The 16,667-nt window shown below is 48.0% G+C and overlaps 1 protein-coding gene across 1 annotated transcript in view; it reads right to left on the bottom strand.

Annotated features, from left to right (window-relative positions):
• The window catches only part of LRIG1 (leucine rich repeats and immunoglobulin like domains 1), a 120,660-nt gene that overhangs the window by 14,591 nt on the left and 89,402 nt on the right, over positions 1-16,667 (bottom strand). The window contains exons 5-10 of the mRNA XM_049777110.1: positions 14,596-14,739; positions 12,656-12,799; positions 9,510-9,653; positions 7,460-7,603; positions 4,872-4,952; positions 809-880 (exon numbers count right to left, since the gene is read on the bottom strand). Of these exons, the coding sequence (XP_049633067.1) occupies positions 809-880; positions 4,872-4,952; positions 7,460-7,603; positions 9,510-9,653; positions 12,656-12,799; positions 14,596-14,739 (729 nt within the window). The remainder of the gene's footprint in view (positions 1-808; positions 881-4,871; positions 4,953-7,459; positions 7,604-9,509; positions 9,654-12,655; positions 12,800-14,595; positions 14,740-16,667) is intronic.

The raw sequence follows: 16,667 nt of genomic DNA, 5'->3' as shown, positions 1-16,667 counted from the left end.
CTATGAAACCAAGCCAGTAGAAGCAGCATCAAAACTTAGTGGAGGGGCCAGGGAAATGGCCCTAAAGGGCTGAAGCATAATGTTAAGTGTCCTGGGTTTGATCCCTAAACACTGAGGCAAAAAAAAACCCGAGGACTATTGGATGTAGCAGCCCCAAATAAACAAAATCAAATCTTGATTGGGACCAGCCCAGAAAGCAACAGGCAAAACTGCCTTCAGAGATTTAAAGTTCAACTTGATTCAAAGATGAAATTAGTAGCCAAAACAATAACACAGCAGGGAGAGTGTTTGCATTGTACATGGCCCACCCAGGTTCAATTCCCAGCATCCCATATGGTCCCCCAAGCCTGCCAGAGTAATTTCTGAGCGTAGAGCCAGGAGTAACCCTTGAGTGCTGCTGGGTGTGACCCTCCCCCAAAAAATAACCAAAGATGAAACTCAAGTCTAGAGGTATCTGCCTTGGAGAGTGACATCAGCTCCAGCCTCATCTACTTAGAAGCTACTTTGAAGCAAGTACACCATGTAAAACCCCCTGAAAAAGCCAATGTGGGCTCAGCAATATTCAGCTGCTTCAGCAGGGGCCAGAGTTAGGCAGCAGCAGGAAACTGTTTCCCAAATACCAGCTGCATTAATTGGGAACTCTCCTTTTCCAGTTCCCCAAGTGCTCCTGGAATAGGCATATTAAAAGCCAAAGTTGAAACTGACTTACAATATAAGGAAGCAGCTGGTGTTTCCAAATAGCCTATTTCTTGATTCACAAAAATGATACTAACTTGTAAGTTAAGGGAAGGGCTGGCAAGATACTCACAGGTGCTCCAGGCCTTCCAGCCCTGAGAATGCTCGCTTTGCCACGGACTTGATCTTGTTTCCCAGCAGAGTTCTGCAGTTTCCAAACATACAGAAACAGGGAAAGAAAAATAGAAGGAAAGGATAGAAAGAGGGGGTGGGTAGAGAGGGACAGGGGAAGGAGAGAAGGGGGGAGAGAGAGAGAGGAGTGGAAGAGGGGAGAGAGAGAGAGTAGAGTGGAAGAGAGGAGAGAGAGGAGAGAGAGGGGAGAGAGGGAGAGGGGGGGAGAGAGAGAGAGAGAGAGAGAGAGAGAGAGAGAGAGAGAGGGAGGGAGAGGGAGAGGGAGAGAGAGGGAGAGGGAGAGAGAGAGAGAGAGAGAGAGAGAGAGAGAGAGAGAGAGAGAGAGAGAGAGAGAGAGAGAGAGAGAAAATGAACAATTAGGGCAATGCTATCTGACAAGTATGTCCAGGGAGAGGCAGGTGGAAATCTGACCTCTGTTAAGATTACAGATCTAAAGTCTGCAGGCCTTTTCACTCTGAAATGAGATACTTTTATCTTTATTAGAATTTAACAGTGATGACAGGTTGGAATTGAAGGACCTGTCTCAGCTATAAAGGGCCTTTGCAATGTTAAGTGGAAGTTGCCTTCATCCAGCCATTCTAACAGGACCACCCAAGGGTGGGCAAGTGAAGTCCAGCCATGGCCTCATGGGGCAGGCACCGTTTCAGAGAGAAAGCTAGTCAGACAAGGGAAGCCCAACCTAAACCTACCAGGTATCATGTTTCTGATATCACCAGTTTCTGAATGCTCCATTCTAGAGATAAAGGTTCCCAAAGGAGGTAAGGAAAGAAAACAGCTCCTCTAGCTCTTCTCAGTCCATTACTCCCTTAGAACCAGGATAGTCACAGCCAGGATCTCCCACCAGCAAAGACCTCCAGGTCAGGGATCCACAGATGCTACACAGCTTTCTGACCTCTTTAGAGTCTAGGTTTTAAATGATGGCTGTGAGCTACAGCTGATTAAATCTAGACTGACTTAAAGGTCTATCTCCGGTTTACCTGGTCGGCACCCCTGTAATACTGACCACAGATGAGCTCTTCTACCTGCCGCCCCAACCCCCCCGCCTCACCATTGCCGATCCACCTGTTCTGAGCAGTTCCAACCCCAGTCCTGGCAGGAATCTGTGTCTGTCACCTGCATTGCACTCAGAAGAAATGAGCTTTGGAGTCGGTAGTGCAATTGCTTTGCACAAGTTTTGCAAACCCAGATTTAATCCTTGGCATCTGGTATGGTTTCTGGAGGCTGCCAGGAGTAAATCCCGAGTGCAGATACAAGAGTAACCCCAGAATATTGCTGGTGTGGCCCCAAAAGAAACAACCTAAATAAACAAACAAACAACCACTACAAATAAAAGTAAAGATAAATGAGAGCTTCTCAACTGGGCCCCCAAATGATGCAAAAATAAATAAATAAATAAATAAATAAATAAATAAATAAATAAAAGCCCCCCAAAATGAAGCAAATTAAAAGAATCATGTTTAAGTGATTCCCTCCTTGTTCTCTGATACCTTGAGGAGAACCCACCAAAGAGTCCCCTCAGAGTCCATCAGCTCAGGAATGGTCTGTGAGGATCCACAAGACTCCTTCAACACTACTATCCCCAGGATGAGTTGAGGAGCCAGCCAGGAACCAAGGCAGTTGGAGCAACTGGCAAGACTCAGAAGCGCTGGGTGAGGCAGCAACATAGTGACTACTCAGTAGTCAGAGCAGGAGCCAATGGGAGCAAGGCTTCTACTGAGAAAGGGTAGAGGTGCTCAAAGGACTCAACAAGCACACAGCCCTCCCCCAAAGGAGAAAATAACAGAAATAGGAGCCTTGAAGAAAACCAAAGATATAGGGACAGGCCCCCAGGGCCCTGACCTTTGACCTAATCACAATAAAGGCACAGGGGACCCACTATACTGCTTTCAGGAGGCAGGGCCCCACTGAGACAAAGCCCTTGCTCTGCAGGTGCCCTGTTGAGAATCTGACACCTCTCCAGCCTATACCAAGCAGCCCCTTTCAGTGATGGTTCAGCCCAGACAGGGCCTGTTCTGCCTCCACCAGCAGAGAAAGTCAACGGGCCCAAATTCACTTTACTTTCTTTTTCTCAGAGATGTTGGTGTATGTGCAATCATTTCCTGAGTTTTCATGGCCCCAGTCTTGGGAGCTTTTATTTATAAAAGAAAAACAGGCCACCAGCCTACATGATGGAGGCCAGGCATCCCCTGAGCTTCGCTGATCATGACACTAGCAATCAGATGAGCACTGAGAAGTTGAGAGTGCAGCCAGCTCTGTACCCACAGCACCCACAGCCCAAGGGAAACATGCCCACTATTGTGAGATCCTTGTTGGCCGAGCCCAGAGAGCCACGCTCACTCCTCCTAGTAACTTCCATGCACTCCAATCCCTTGACAAAAAAAGCAATGAAGCAACTTTTCAGTTCACAAGCCCTAGCAGCCAAGCAGCTAATGATTCAAATGGGGTCTCTCTATTCTACCAGTGGACATCAGAGGGAACAGAGGGTGCTCAAACATCAGGCAGGCTTGTTCTGGTTCAGTGAAGGGGATAAGATGTGGATGGGGAAATCCTGATCCTGCCACCTTGCCACTTCTCAGAGGCCCCTTGTCCTGGTGTGAACTCATGTGCCTCTGAAGCACATGAAGAAAGTGCTGGGGATGGCCTGAGTGAAAAGGAGCAGTGTTCTGCTTTTACACAGTGGCCAAAGGAACTGGGGTCCTTCTTGCTATACCAGAAGCCATATGCATGATCCAGGGGTAATACATTCACCAGTTTCCACAACAAATAAGGTGACACTTTTTAAACCTGCCCACCTCTGCAGATTTTTAGGTACAGGCTTCTCCCACAATCCTGGGTCAGAACATGATTTATGCGGTTGACCCAGGCCTGGCTGAGGAAGGGCTGAGATAGTGGTCCAGTTCCAAGGTGCTCCTCAAGCTCTGCCAGAAGTAGCACTGGTGGAGTCCGAGCAAGTTGTGATTCACGTGGCTGAGTTCTGCCAGGACCCAGGCACTGAACCTGTTCTCAGACTTCTATAGCCAGGGCGAATATCTTCAGCAGGGGCCTCTATTTTTTAAAAAGGCCATTACTATGGGGTATGATTTGATAGATTACTGCTGGGGACTCAGAACATTCAAATTTTTCCATATAAGTTAATGGTATTTCCTAGGCTAGGTCTTTCCAATATATACAGCAGCTAAAACTTCTATCTCCACTCTTATATACACACTTTGCAGAGCAATTAACAAAAATCAGAAATCTTGCATTTGGGGGAAATAAAAAAAGAATGGGGCCACAATGGGTAGGGTGTTCAACAGTATTCACATGATCCCCTGAGCACCACCAGGAGTGATCTCTGAACACAAAGGCAGGAGTAACCTCTGAGGATTACAAGGTGAGACTCCAAAACAAAAAGCAACAACAAAAAAGAGCTACTCATGGTCCCTAATAATGATCTTTTTTTTGTTTGGTTTTTGTTTGGGACACCTGGCAGTGTTCAGGACTACTCCTGCTCTGCAGTCCAGGATCATTCTTGGCTGTACTCAGAGGACCACATATGGTTGGCAAGGTGCAAGTCAAGGGTACTATCCACTGTATCAAGGCTCCTATGATGATATTTCTGTTTAAAAGAATATCTGATAACATTAACACTGGAGAGACCTAGACACCGAGACTTAATTGGTTTCAGAGATCTCACTCAATTTCTAGAAGTAAAGATGGCAAACTGCTTTTAAGTGCAGTAAAAAAAAAAAAAAAAAAAAAAAAAAACATGGCTGTGTTTGCATCAGTCATGAGTTAATGTGGAGAGGATGATGCCAAGCACCAGGTTTCCAGTCCCAGCACACAGGACAGCACACAGATCACTGGCTAAAGAGCAGTTGGGAGGCCAGCCCCTCGCTTACTCAAAGTTTTCTTCCCAAACAAAGAGAAGGAGCCAACTTTACTCTAGCTGAGCCAGGGCAGAAAAGCAGCTGAACTGTCTTGTTGAACACAAGTGCCATAACTTTGAACAAGAAGATACTCACAGCCTGCTCAAGCTGTCAAGGCCTGTGAAAGCACCATTAGTGTCCTCAATGGTGCCTGAAATGTCGTTGTGGTCCAGATCCCTGGAGAAGAGAAATAATAGAATGCTCACCATGACACAGAGACTTGCAGCTCATTCTAATGTGAATGGGAGATGCACCCAACTCCAGCCCAACACCCAGTTGGAGAGAAGCCATAAAGCAGGGCTATAACCCAGGCTGGGTTCCCTTCTGCCTGTCACCATGGCGCCCAGTATCCTGGACCTGTCAACGAAGTTGACTAACATGTGTGCTGTGTGTCCCCTGTGCATCTGGGGGAGGGGGGGGGAGAGGGAGGGGGGGGGGAGTGGGAGAGAGAGAGAGAGAGAGAGAGAGAGAGAGAGAGAGAGGGAGGAGAGAGGAGAGAGAGAGAGAGGAGGGAGAGAGGAGGGGGAGAGAGAGAGAGAGAGAGGAGGGAGAGAGAGAGAGGGGAGAGAGAGAGAGAGAGAGAGGAGGGGGAGAGAGAGAGAGAAGAGGGAGAGAGAGAGAGAGAGAGAGAGAGAGAGAGAGAGAGAGAGAGAGAGAGAGAGAGAGAGAGAGAGAGAGAGAGAGAGAGAACACGCGTACGCGCAAGGGCTTTGAGAGAGCCAGGCTTATGCTCCACTCCAAAGACCAGACAGTTGGCTGTGGCAGCGAGAAACAGTTCAATAGGTTCCTGGAGGATCTTTCTGCTCTCACAATGACCCATCCCTTTACAGGATGCCAGCGATAAAGGAAGAAAGAGATGATAGAAAAGGATTGTAGATGAGGGTGGCTAAGGATGTCCCAGGAACACTGGCAAGTGTCTGTGGAGCTCCTCACCCCATACAAGGCCTGCAAAGGCTCAGACAGAGGGCCAGGCTGAACATCTGGCTGCTGAGTCAGACTTGTGACCCACGTGCTGGGGGATAAAGCCCAGTTCCCGCCAACGGTGCAAATCACAAGGCCGATGATTCAGCTTCCTTCCCTGGCTTCCATGCCAGGCAAGACATCCCACCAGGCACTCAGGCCCAGGTTGGCCCTGGCCTGGCTCGCTCTCTCAGAGGTGCTCCACTACCATACTTTCTACTGATGAGCCCTACCAGCCATCAGCCATCATAGGCCGGGCCAGGGCCAGATGAGGCTGTTGCTCTGGGCTCCCTGGAGAGACAGAGCTGTCAGAAGGAATAGGCATGACCAGCAGGGAGGGCCGCTCCCATGGAGAAGTGGAAAGCTTGCTCTGACTTTTATTTTATAGCAGAAACTCAAAAAAAACCAAGGCTCTGCCATGGGAAGGGCCTTCTCCTTTCAAAGGTTTCCTATTATATTCACACAGAAAATGGGGACCCGGGTGGGGGCTGCAGCTTTGTGTGCCTGTCTCCTTGATCCCCATCCTGGCTGCCAATGCTTCCTCCATCTTTCTGGCCAGCTCAGTCTAATCATTACCAGCCCTGCAGGGGTTTCAAGGCTGACCCTGGCTTGAAAAGCTTGGCGTCAAGGCTCTTTCATACTCCCCAAGAATGGCTCCTTGCTCAAGCCTGCTTTGCTTTCACTGCCAGGTGCAAAAGCAAAGGCCTTCCTTCCCCGAACCCCATTCCCAACTGACACCAAAGCCCCACCCCTCAACACCCCCCCCACCACCAATGCTAGTGCAATAGGACTAACTCAGAGTGGGCTGCACCTGGGAAAGCTGCCTCAGAACTAAGCACCACAGCTGAGGCCAATACTAAACACTTTTATGGAGTCCCAGAAAAGCATCCCACAGTAATTGCCAGAAACCCTGCCTGGTTAGAAACATAGAGGGAAATGACATGGGGACCCCAAAGGAGGCTCTGGAAAGATGCAGGATCTGCACACAATCTTGAAAATGGGGCCTCCCTGACCTGGTGGAGATGAAGTTCAAATGCTGGCCTAGCCCTGCCTCCATTTTACCTAGGTTCAGAGTCATCAGGCCTTAAAATGTGGAAGTCAGAGGATTGGGTGCAGCTATAAAGTACAGGGTCTGCATGCAGAGGCCCCTGAGTTCAATCCTTGGCACTGCCTGGACACCAGCACTACCTGGCCTGAGCAACACCTAGTCATCAGGTCAAAGTACTGAGCCATCAGGCATCACAGGCCAAGTATCTACCAGAGTGAACCTGGGTCTAGAGAGTTGTTAGGGAACCTCTACCCCTACACCATCCTTCCCTCCCCCTCCCCCCCCCCGCCAAAAAAATAGAAGCCGCTGTAGGACCCAAGGCTGAAAGCCTGGCCTGTAGCTGCTGTCATGGAAGCTCATCCAGGGGAAGCTCTTTTCAATCACAGAGCCCAGCAACCTGCATGCACATTGCCTGGTGCCAACCAGCTCTGCTGAATCCCCATCGCTGTGTAGGCACCTGCTTATAGGGAAGGAGACTTTTTTCCTGCTCAACCAATACTTTTTTTCAGTTAATTATGTAAATGTTAGAGACTCTGAATACATAACAGGACTGCTTTGGACCCAGTCCTGACTCCATGCCAAAGAGAAGGGAACAGAACAAAGCAGCTGGCAGGCCCTGCTCTGCCTCACAGCCAGGGGTCCCTGCACTCTGCCAGCCCCACAGTGATAGACGTACAGGACACGCAGGTTCCGGAGCCCCTTGAAGGCGCCTTCCGAGATGTGGCTGATGGAGTTGTGGCTGAGGCGCAGGATGCTCAGGCTGCTCAAGTCAGCCAGACTCTCCTCCTCCAGCCGCGTGAGGTTGTTGAAGGACAGAATTCTGAAAGAGGGACAGAAGCACAAGTGTCACTACCAGGCTGCCTAAGCAGCTGCCCTCTCCCTCACGCTCCATGGGAAGGAGCTGATCTGTGAGCTCCCAAGGCAATGGTGGTCTTTCTGCTGGAAATCCACTGGGACAACTTCCTACTGAATCCAGATTCTGCCTGGTGTCAGGTCTGTCAGACTAACAGACCAACAAAAACCCTTCAGAAGGAGCACCCTTCTAAAAGGTTCCAACCCTTTCAGAATGATAGTTTTGTGGATGGTTTTATTTATGCTGAGTCTTTAGCAGCGCCTAAGCCGGGCACGACAGTCTGAGAGTCTGCACTGTAGCCCAGTCAGACTGCCCACACCAGCCAGCAGAGGGCACCACGGAACACCACTGACACAAGCCTTCCTCCTAGACCTGCTACCTTGCAACATGCAGAGCACACTGGAGGCTGTCATCCAGACTCCCTTGCACCGTCTATACAAGCCTCTTAGCACGACCTCCCTCCTACTTCAAATAGAACAGGGAGCATATACCCTGCAAATCACACACCTCTCCCAAGCATTAGAATCCACCCTGCCTTCCTCCCAGCACACTCCACTGAGACTCTGCAGCAGGCTAGGGTTGATTACTGGGCATGTTAAGTCATCTATCATTAAAAAATGGGAAATTTGGGCTTGAGCAGGAAGAAGGAGAATAAATTCAGAGAAGATTAATGAGTTTCTGAAGTCGGCTGTGAGTCAACATTCTTTCCCCTCCTGGAGAAATAAGTCATAGTGTCTGTCAGTCGAAAAGACCTGGCAGGAGATCAAAATCACATCCTCACCTGCAATTAAGGATTTTGGCTGAAAGGAGGGGCGGGAAATGTGTTGGAAAGCAACCTCAGAACTGGCTTGGAGATTGCCTGTGTGTATGGCAGGCAGCTAGGACTGCTGGTCAAGGCATACTCCAGAGCTGTCTCACTCATGTGACCAGCCTGCCATGTGCCCTGTCCCACTCATGCAGCCCACCTGCCCACATGGGCAGGGAATATTGCTTCCAGGACTGCCTGTATACCACACTCACACACTATCCCCCCTCAGGACTTCAGTCATAGCCACTGTCCTGGTGCAGGCAGGAGCAGTGGAGAAGACCATGAGCATACCCCATGGCTCATAAGGAGTCATCAGTCTCAGTAAAGACAATGTTAAACATGGTACAAAACAAAATAATAGAGAAAGAAGTCCATGGGCCCTGCCTGACAGCTTTCAAGCCAATAAAGCCTTACTTCGAAGAAAATCTGGGTGTGGTTTGTCACTACTGTCACTTCTGGGGCAAGTGGCTTTGGGGAGCATAAGCCCAAGTCCCTGATAGTAAGAACATGGCCACAGCTACTGCAGCATAGGAGCCTGCCACCAGGGTGTATGCAATAAAGGAGAAGTCTGGAAAACCTGTGGAAGAGATGGGGCATTGAGGACCTGCAGCATGTCAGAAGTCAAGGTCTCTCCCAGGATGGAGCTTAATGAACCTTTCCCTGTAGAAGTATCCATGATCCAGAACACATTAGCTCACATACCAGGTAGAAGATAGCTCTAGGATAAGGCCACAGAATATACCTCATAAGCCTAGGCAGGCCCAGGGGCAAAGGCTCCCTGCAACTCTAAAACCAGAGGTGCAGAAAGACCAGAAGGAAATCAACCTTAAAAAAATCACCAAGATATGCTGGGTCCAGATCTGAGCTGGCTACAGATTACTTTGTGTTCTCAGAGTTTCAGTGTCTCTCCAGAACAGGTTGTGGCCATCTGTCCACATCTGAGCAACCACTTGCTAAGCTCCTGCCTAGCCAAGCCCAAAGCTTCAGGAGCTCTGCTCCAGGGACTTCAGCTCCCGGCAGCACCTTTCCTTGAAAATCGAAGAAGGGCCAGAGAGGGATACTCACAGCTCATGCAGCTTCTGGCAAAAGCTCCAGCCGTCCCGGTTGATCCGAGAGATGGAGTTGTTGCTCAGGTGGAGTTGGTGAAGGGCAGTGAGTCCATAGAGTGAGCCACTATTCACTTCCACTAGGCTGTTGTATTCCAGGTGCCTATAACAAGAACCCGCAGAGTGAAGGCTCAACTTCCTGAATTCCTACCACCTCATTCAGCAGAATGGTGAGAAGACCCTCTGTCTTGGCTCACAGGGAGGATAGAACAATGTATGAGGGAACTGTGTGAGCAGGCATGTGTGCACATGTAATTGGGAAAAGACTGGAAAACTGAAACCTCTAAGACTATAGGGCAAAAGGAAGCTGCCTTTTCAGTTAAGTAAAATGAACCTAGCAAAATGGTTAAATAGTTCCAAGCAGAGGACATAACTCGGGTCCCAATTCAAGGGAAAAGACAAAATCTAGATGGTAGCTCTCATTATTAGTGACTCTTACTGATGAGGAAAGTGAGGCCTATAGAAGCCAAGTCACCAAGCATCAAAGACAGAACAAACGTACTCTTGCCAGAATTTAAGGTCTGACAAACCTAGTCTGGGTCCTGGGCCAAGTCTATGCTAAGAGACACGGCCTCTTCTCTGGGGAGACAACTTGGATTAAACCCTCATTCTAGTACTTTGCTGGTTGGATGAGACTCAACGTGTCTAAGATGGACAACAAGAACATTAACTTCAGAGGGTGGATGAATACGGTAAGAACACAGGTTGAGATCTGAGTTTCCAATATTGTTGAAAAGATGGATGGGCTCTCTCCCTGGCCTAGACAGGTTTCACTACACCCAGCAGTGCTCAGGGAACATTCACTGACAAGTACATTCAGAACCTTGTGCATGTTAGGCATGTATTCTACCACCTGCACTATCTCCCATCCCCCAAGTAAACATGGCCACTGATGTGTAAGAATGGGTACAGCACAAACATGCTCTTGTGTTAGGTGGGGCAAGGTATACAGTAAAGTATGCTCTTGAGATGTCTGTAATGAGCTGAGCACAGAAAGCATTTTCATTGTTACATTTACAAATAACCCAGGCAGGAGAGGGGTGTCATGATACAGAGAATACTGGGGAGGAGTACCCTGAATAAGCACAATCACAAACCATCAAGAATCTCAGACTGAAGAAAAGGAGGGAGGAGCCAGAGAGATAACACGGAGGTAAGGCATTTGCCTTGCATGCATCTCATATGGTTCTCCCGAGCCTGCGGGGGGGGGGGGGGGCGGAAGGGGTCAAGGGAGGAAGGATTTCTGAGCATAGAGCCAGGAGTGACCCCTGAGCGCTGCCAGGTATGACCCAAAAACCAAACAAAAGAATCTCAGACTGGGGCTGTAGCAATAGTACAGTGGGGAAGGCACTTGCCTTCCTTGCATACAGCTGACACAGGTTTAATCTCCAGCATCCTATATACTGGTCTCTCCTCCCCAGACAGGGCATGCCTGGAATAATTCCTGACTACAGATCGAGGAATTCCCCTTGGGCACTGTTGGGTGAAGGGGAAAAAGAAATATCAGCCTGGGAACTGGAGAGGTAGTACAATGGGAAGGTACTTTCATTGCACATGGTCAATCTGGGATCAATCCCCAGCATCCCCCTGTGAACCACCACCAGAGTAATTCCTGAGTGCAGAGCTAGGAGCAACCACTAAACATCACCAGGTAGGATCAAAAACAAAATCAAAAAACCACTTCAGACTGAACAACCAAGAACGTACATATGTGCAAGTATATTAACTTGAAAGTAACCACCAGTGTGATTAAAAACAAAAAAGCAGGGGCTGGAAAGATGGCGCTAGAGGTAAGGTGTCTGCTTGCAAGTGCTAGCATAGGACGAACAGCGGTTCGATCCCCCATATGGTCCCCTGTGCCTGCCAGGAGCAATTTCTGAGCCTGGAGCCAGGAATAACCCCTGAGCACTGCCGGGTGTGACCCAAAAAAAAAAAAAAAAAAAAAAAAACCCAAAGAGCCCATGTGAACTGGGTGCAGCAATAATGGCCTTTCTGTACTATCTTGTGTTATTCAACACTGAGCGTAACAACTTTTGATTCAAAAGAAACTAATTTCACCATTTGAAAGCAGGGGCCCTAGTCTGTGAGCCCCTGGATAAAGCTGCAGTGACTGCGCACATCTGGCTACAAGAGTGCCCCCCACCCCGGCAGGGGGGAACAGCTGCAGTGGGCAGATTGATTAGCTCATAAAACATAAATAACTCTCTCAGGATGAGCTACACATTTTTGGCTCACCTAAATGTCAAGAAAGGCTGTTAAACCAAAAATGGGGAGAAAGGGAACTTCCTGTAGTCATGGGAAAAGGGAGAAGTACCGTATTTGCCAGCGTATAAAATGATTGGGCGTATAAGACGACTCCCTAATTTTGTAGTTAAAACATAGGTTTAGGCCTATATTCACTGTATCAGACAGAACATTCCTGTGCTGCATGTGTTCCTCTGCTCATGTACCACAGTGAGCCAATCACAACAAGCAAAGGTTCAAAGGTTATACTGTAATAGACTTCCTCTCTGACTCTGGCCAATCTGAGCAGGCTTTTGACAGTGTAGATTCGGGTCCAGACATTGTCTAATTTGCATGCATAAAAAGCCTGCTTGGATTGGCTGAGTTAGAGAGGCGATCCGAGTAGCCTTGCAGTGATTGGTGCAGGATTGAGCTGGAAAATTCGTTTTGTGGCAATATTCAGACAATTTTCATTTAGCGGCATATTGAAATATTTTTCGGGATATACTCAACGTATAAGACGACCCAGATTTTCCGCTGACTTTTTTTTGTTTCAAAAGTCATCTCATACACTGGAAAATACGGTATGTGTGTTTGTGTGTGTACAAGCAAGCTTGCCCTGTAGTCTCCCTGCCACTGCAAAGGGGAGAGGACTCCCTCTTCCTACTCTATCCAACCCTCATACTTGACCTGAGCCAATCAAATTGCCCCATGAGATTTTTTCCCTCTGCTCTGGCCCTGTCCTCAAGGCACAGAGCTGGGACCACTAAAGCCCCAAAAGTGAGGGCCCTAGGTCCAGGGATCTTTCTTAGCTAAATGACTATGAGCATATGACACACACAGAGCCCATGAGTCCTTAGCACCAACTATATCCTCACTCACAGCACGTGCATCTTGGACAGTCCCCAGAAAGCCCCATCTGTCAGCTTGCTGATGTTGTTTCGCTGCAGCTTCAGCACCTCCAAACTGCTGAGCCCCTGGAATGTCAGGCCCTCGATCAGACGAATTCGATTTCGATTGAGGTCCCTGAGGAGACAAAGACAGCAGGCTGAAGCATCACCTAAGGAACCAGCCCATCAACAACAACTTCTTCAACAGCCCAGGACTTGCCATGGAGGGGGTCCCAATGCGAGGGGGAAGGGGAGGGGGCTCAGACAGCGGGTGACATGTAGGCACTCATACTGGCAGGGCATCTGTATTGAAAGCAGAGGGCACTACTACCACCACCACATGGGCCCAGTCAATGGTATCCCCAAGTGAGCACTAAAGTGAGATGACAACTCAGGGTGGCTCCCTGAGGCTCTCAGCTGCAAAAACCCATAGCAACTCAGAAAAGCCCAGCCACTGGATCAGATGTGCCAATCAGGATCGACTGACACTGGCTGGTTGGGACACCGAACAGGGCTCTCCTCATGGGGTGGCACTGTATATTTGGGGACTTGCAGGTCCTATGTGCTGTGACTCATTCACAGCTGGCTTCCAATTCAGATAATAAAAGCACAACTCAATATATACTGTCATGAATCTGGGTGTGCTGGATCCATTTAGTAGCACAAGGCTCATTACAGAACCACCGATTTTCCCCCAAATCCTTGTAGATGCAGTATGTCTCATGACCCTGCTTTCACACCCATCTTTCTTTTTTTTTTTTGGGGGGGGGGGGGGTTGGGCCACACCGGCAGTGCTCAGGGGTTACTCCTGGCTGTCTGCTCAGAAATAGCTCCTGGCAGACACGGGGGACCAACCACCTTTGGTCCTGGATCGGCTGCTTGCAAGGCAAACGCCGCTGTGCTATCTCTCCAGGCCCCAAACCAATCTTTCTGAGTCACTAGGAGACCTTCCTCAGGCCTACAGAAGTGGACCTGACCTAAAGCTAGGGATGAGGTAAGAGGCGAAGATACAGTGCCAGCAGGCAAAGGTGTTAATGCTCCAAACAACTGTTTTTCTAACGTTTAAACCAAAGTTTATTTTACACGAGATAAACTCTGTTGTTACATGTGGACACAGAATAAAACAAAGGCCCAGGGAATAACCAGTCTATCGGGTTCTGGTTGACAGAGGTTTTTCTTAACTAATCCTTATGGCCATTGTGGGAAGATACTTGGCCTTGATCATCCAAACAACTAAATAAATCGTTCCTTTTTTTAAAAACAAAGTACTAGCCTGCTCTTTGAGCCCATGTTTTCCCTTGAACATGCATCTGGCTTGTTGATCTCTGTGTCCTTTGCTTGCTTTTTCTACTCTGAATTCTGTGTTCTCTATAGAACACATACTTCTCTCTTACTCCTCACTCCTTTCTAAGTAAGTTTCAATAAAAATGATCTTGCTTCTCAAAAAAGAAAAAAATCAGGTACCTTACAAGATTCTGGAGTAAACATGGCCCCCATCTCTTGTTTACACTACCAACCTCTTAAACTTTTCAAGAACAGTTGGACAGCATAATACCCATGATACAATCTGTATAAGAATGTTTGGGAGGAGATTATGTAGCAGAATTAAAAAAACGACCAACCTGCATCAGTCACATCAGTCCATCTTCCATTTTGGAAATTACCAAGGAAGATATGAATATATACATGCATGCACATATACATATACATATATATATTCAGGGGATCAGTTTCCCAGCAGCCTGAGGCAGCTCAAAAGCACCAGACCCAGCCACTAATTTCCTTTTATTAGGTGTTGCCACAGAACCATTAATGCAGAGCCTGACAGAGGGCCAGCAAGGAAAAAGTTACATTTGGTACAAGGTCCTTGGGGAAATCTGGCCTCCATAAAGTTTGGCTAACCTTAATTAAAGTGCAGGTTTCTGTACTCACAGTTGTGTCAGCCTGGGTAACTTGAATGCTTTCACAGGAAGCTGGGTGATCCTGTTTTTGCTCAGCCGAAGCGTTTGCAGTGACCGTGACAGACCATCAAATGCACCTGACTCCAGGGTGCCGATGCGGTTGCTTGCCAGGTTGCTGGAAAGTCAGGGGAGAAAATGTAGTGGTCAGTGGGAGGTCTTCTTCATCCGGTACAGGCCCCAGCCCTGCCAACTGGGAAAAGAAGCAAACACACAACCAGAGAGACAGACATCTATGGGACAATTGTCACCCTAGGACGATGAAGCCCAGCCTCACTCCCTAATGGAGTCAGAGCACTTAGGTGTCGGGGCCAGCAGAGAGCCTTGTTTTAGAATTGGAAAGGAGTGAAAGACACTTAAGCCCAGAGTTCCATCTCTGATGACTGTGCATATACACATAGGACTAGAGTGTAAGCTTCCTTCCCCCAACCAGTTGTGGGGGGAGAGTGAAAAGCTGTGCATGGCTCCTATTTAAAAAATAAAACCCACTTCAGAGATATCTCCACCTACATGTTAAGTATGTATGAGACACCTACCTTCAAATCACACTTAACCATACTGCTACTATCTGTGCTTTCCACATGTGTAAATTGTATTAATAGAAAACAAGAAAAAACAGAGCAATTGAATAGTACCCTAATAAGAAGCTACCCACACCCTCCCCACTACCTTCCCCAGAAAAATGCTTATGTGTGTGTGCGTGTGCATGTTGGGGGGTGGGCGCACAAAAAAAAAAAAAAAAAAGGAGAAAGGCAAGTGAAGATTTGCTGCAGAGAAGAAATTGAGACATGTGCAATCTCTCCTTCGGGGAGTGACCCAGGACAGGGCACATGAGGATTCTTTGCAAATGGGGTTAGACTGTTTGTTCTTAGCACTCCAGATTAAAGAACAGCATGTGTGATGAAAATATACTGGCCAGTATCTGACAAAAAACAAAGTCCCTCCCACTTTCCTGTAAACAGAGAAGGTCACTGCAATTCAAGTTAACAGTCATTGGTTCCTTTGTCTAAGCAGAGAAGTGCCAGGTGGCGGCAGGACACCTTCTCAAAGCCCTCATTGGGCTGTCTGTAGCCAGGTCAGCTTCCCAAAGGCGAAGGCCTATTGCTTCCAATGCTGGTCCCAGAGAGAGACTAACAAGGAAATGGCTCCTTTCCCTCGAGGTACTGAAAAATCCAGATGCCAAAACTTGACCTCCTGCCTTGCAAACTCGTTCTTCCAAAGTGACTCAAGAATGGTAAGAACACAGAGAATGAAAAGTCCTCTCAATTGGGGCCAGAGCAGTGGTGCAACAGTAGCGTGTTTGCCTTGCACACAGCTGACCTAGGACAGAACATGGTTCGAATCCCCCCACCACCACGTCCCATATGGTTCCCCAAGCCAATTCCTGAGTGCATAGCCAGTAGTAATCTCTGATTGTCACTGGGTATGGCCCAAACACAAACAAACAAACAAAAAGGACAAGAAAAGTCCTCTCTCTTTTATATAGCTCTATCTCTCTCTCTTTTTTTTTTGTTTTTGGTTTTGGTTTTGGTTTTGGTTTTTGGGTCACACGTGACATCACTCAGGGATTACTCCTGGCTCTAAGCACAGAAATCGTTCCTGGCAAGTATGGGGACCATATGGGATTCCAGGATTCGAACCACCATGCCCTACCTCCATGCTAACTCTCTGGCCCCATCTTTAACCTGAATTTTCAGTTCCTTCCCACAAGCAGGATTTCCCTATGAACAAGTAATGAATTAAGTAGGTTTTAATCATTTTTCTTCTTACCATCCACAGTGTGAAAGAGGGCAGTAAGAGCACATAGTATATCTAGAAGATCCCAAGAACCCAGAGTAGAGAGTATCAGACCCCACCAAAAAAAAAAAAAAAATTGAGAGCTGGAGAGAGAGTACTTGCCTTGTAAGTAGCCAACCTGGGTTTGATCTCTAGCCCCCTGTGTGCCACCAGGAGGGAACCTAGGAGCACTGCTGGGTATAGCCAAGACCTGCCCTCCCCCAACACCAAAATAAAATAAATCAAGTGAGGCATTTAAGTAGTGGCCCA

The sequence above is a fragment of the Suncus etruscus genome, chromosome 7 (assembly GCF_024139225.1).
Source record: "Suncus etruscus isolate mSunEtr1 chromosome 7, mSunEtr1.pri.cur, whole genome shotgun sequence".
NCBI classification, from domain to species: Eukaryota; Metazoa; Chordata; class Mammalia; order Eulipotyphla; family Soricidae; genus Suncus; species Suncus etruscus.
This window is presented reverse-complemented; position numbering and strand designations above follow the sequence as displayed.